The 1962-nt window shown below is 39.9% G+C and overlaps 1 protein-coding gene across 1 annotated transcript; it reads left to right on the top strand.

Moving 5' to 3' along the window:
- Window positions 1-215: 215 nt before the first annotated feature.
- On the top strand, window positions 216-1565 carry LOC137406790 (uncharacterized). Its single transcript, XM_068093402.1, has one exon. The coding sequence runs from the start codon at window positions 222-224 to the stop codon at window positions 1359-1361; it is 1140 nt and encodes a 379-aa protein (XP_067949503.1). The 5' UTR covers window positions 216-221; the 3' UTR covers window positions 1362-1565.
- Window positions 1566-1962: the final 397 nt, after the last annotated feature.

Below are 1962 nucleotides of genomic sequence, written 5' to 3'. Positions count from 1 at the left end.
CAGATGAGACAAGCTTCTGTATCCGGAGATAAAACTGGCCCTCACCATCTCATAGGTAAGATAACCACCGAGGCATAAACATACCTGATTGGCTGCTTGAATGGAGCATATATAAGCTTCATCATTTTGATCGCTTACTCATATCCAGACTAAGTTTTGGCAACATATTTTATTTGACCATTAAAAACGCATTGTGCCCACGCCTGAAATAGGATTGAGAAATGGAAGAGAGCGACTTACTTCAATTTGTTGACTCAGCGTCTACCAACATCATGATGGCACTTGACAGTAAGAATAAGTCAAAACGTAAAGTCAACCACAGAAGGTATCTACTCAAGCAGCTCAGAAAGTGCGACAGCGCACCTGATAAGACAACGACTAAGCGATCGACCTCTCCTTCGACCACCTCTCAAGCTATGACGCAAACTAAGCGACAGAGTTTGAAAAAAAGAGGAGACAAACATTCTACTGCATCCGGTCTAGTACCACTGAAAAAAGTACACAGATCGACTAGCCAGTCTCGAAGCTGTCTCCCGTCTCCTTCGGTAAGTGAAAGTGGAGAAAGTTCTGTATCAGAGATATCAAACTCAGAACTTATGCATTTTCTTAATACATGGTCATCAGAGGAGTGCTTGCATGAGGCACCGAGAGACGCATACCCATACCAATCTAGCTACAACAATGATCACATCGCTCCTATTGACACGAATGAAGTATCATCTTGTTGTGGAGGAAGCTATCCACAAAACAGCACCTACCAGACAGCGCAACAACCGCAGTTCCTCTATCACTACAACCCAACAAACCCTGAACAAAGCTTCGTTCAGCAAGCACCCGAAGAACCTCAATATTTTGACAACACACTTGCTGTTAGCTGTCAGTATGACAATCTGCAAAACATCTCCAATCCAATGGCTATGCGACCACCCACGTGCTACACACCAGACTCGTCAAGATCAAGCCTGTATGGTGAGTCAAGTCCTGGGTCTTGTCATAGTTCTTATAGTTGCGCCTCTAGTCCGAGTGTATACCCACCTTCTCCTGCAATCGCTGAACCAACGTACCACGCAATGTCCGCAGCAACTGATCCTCTCTCTAGACTTTGTGATCAATCTTCTTCTGAACAATCATACGCAACTAATCATAAATACGTTGACTCATCGTCCGTACCCTTTATCGATTCTCCGATATCCCTCATTGACTGCGACTTATCGTCAACCTCTGCTTCCCTAGATATAACGGCAGCAGATGTCAATGACCCACTGGTGTCAAATGTCACTGATGACGAACTTATGGATTCAATAGTGTCATTGCTAGATGACACTACCTTGCCAGCTTTTAATCAAACATTTTGTGAATAGGCGGGCAGCCCAAGGCCCGAGTAGTTGTACATTATTTATTATTTGTTGGATTCAGAGATTTATAGAATATTTATTTTTTTCTCCATGATGCTTTAACAGTTCAAAATATCTAAATATATATTTTATCTTTGTGTATAATATTTGAATATGTTGTAAAAAGAATCTATAGCATTCGCTGTAAATTTGTACAGTTTCTTTGTTTGTGAGTATAAATTGATACTCTTTTTTCCTAGTGGATGTATTCATTCAAATTTTATGAATATATGTTGAGCCCTTTACTTTAGTTAATGAAAACTTCAGACTTAATATCCTATGCTAATCGTAGAGCTCTCATCAACAATGCACATAATTAACCTTTGAAACAGTTGTGTCAGATTCCAAGGCGCCAATCTCTTCATCCTAATTTCACACTTCTGGTATAAATGTGTTGCTTTCAAACAATGTAAACATTGATAAAGTAATGCTTTGAATATTATAGGAAAAGTCCCACCATATTCAAATAAAGGACTTGCAAATCAGCACCTATGTTCATCGCATTAATCAGTCGGTTTTGAAACACTTTATGATGAAATCGATCCATTCATGAGAAGTTATTAGAAAT

The sequence above is a fragment of the Watersipora subatra genome, chromosome 10 (assembly GCF_963576615.1).
Source record: "Watersipora subatra chromosome 10, tzWatSuba1.1, whole genome shotgun sequence".
In the NCBI taxonomy this organism is placed as follows: domain Eukaryota; kingdom Metazoa; phylum Bryozoa; class Gymnolaemata; order Cheilostomatida; family Watersiporidae; genus Watersipora; species Watersipora subatra.
This window is presented reverse-complemented; position numbering and strand designations above follow the sequence as displayed.

Excerpts from the sequence above, each read along its gene's own strand:
- LOC137406790 (XM_068093402.1), top strand. The coding sequence starts at position 222 with ATGGAAGAGAGCGACTTACTTCAATTTGTTGACTCAGCGTCTACCAAC.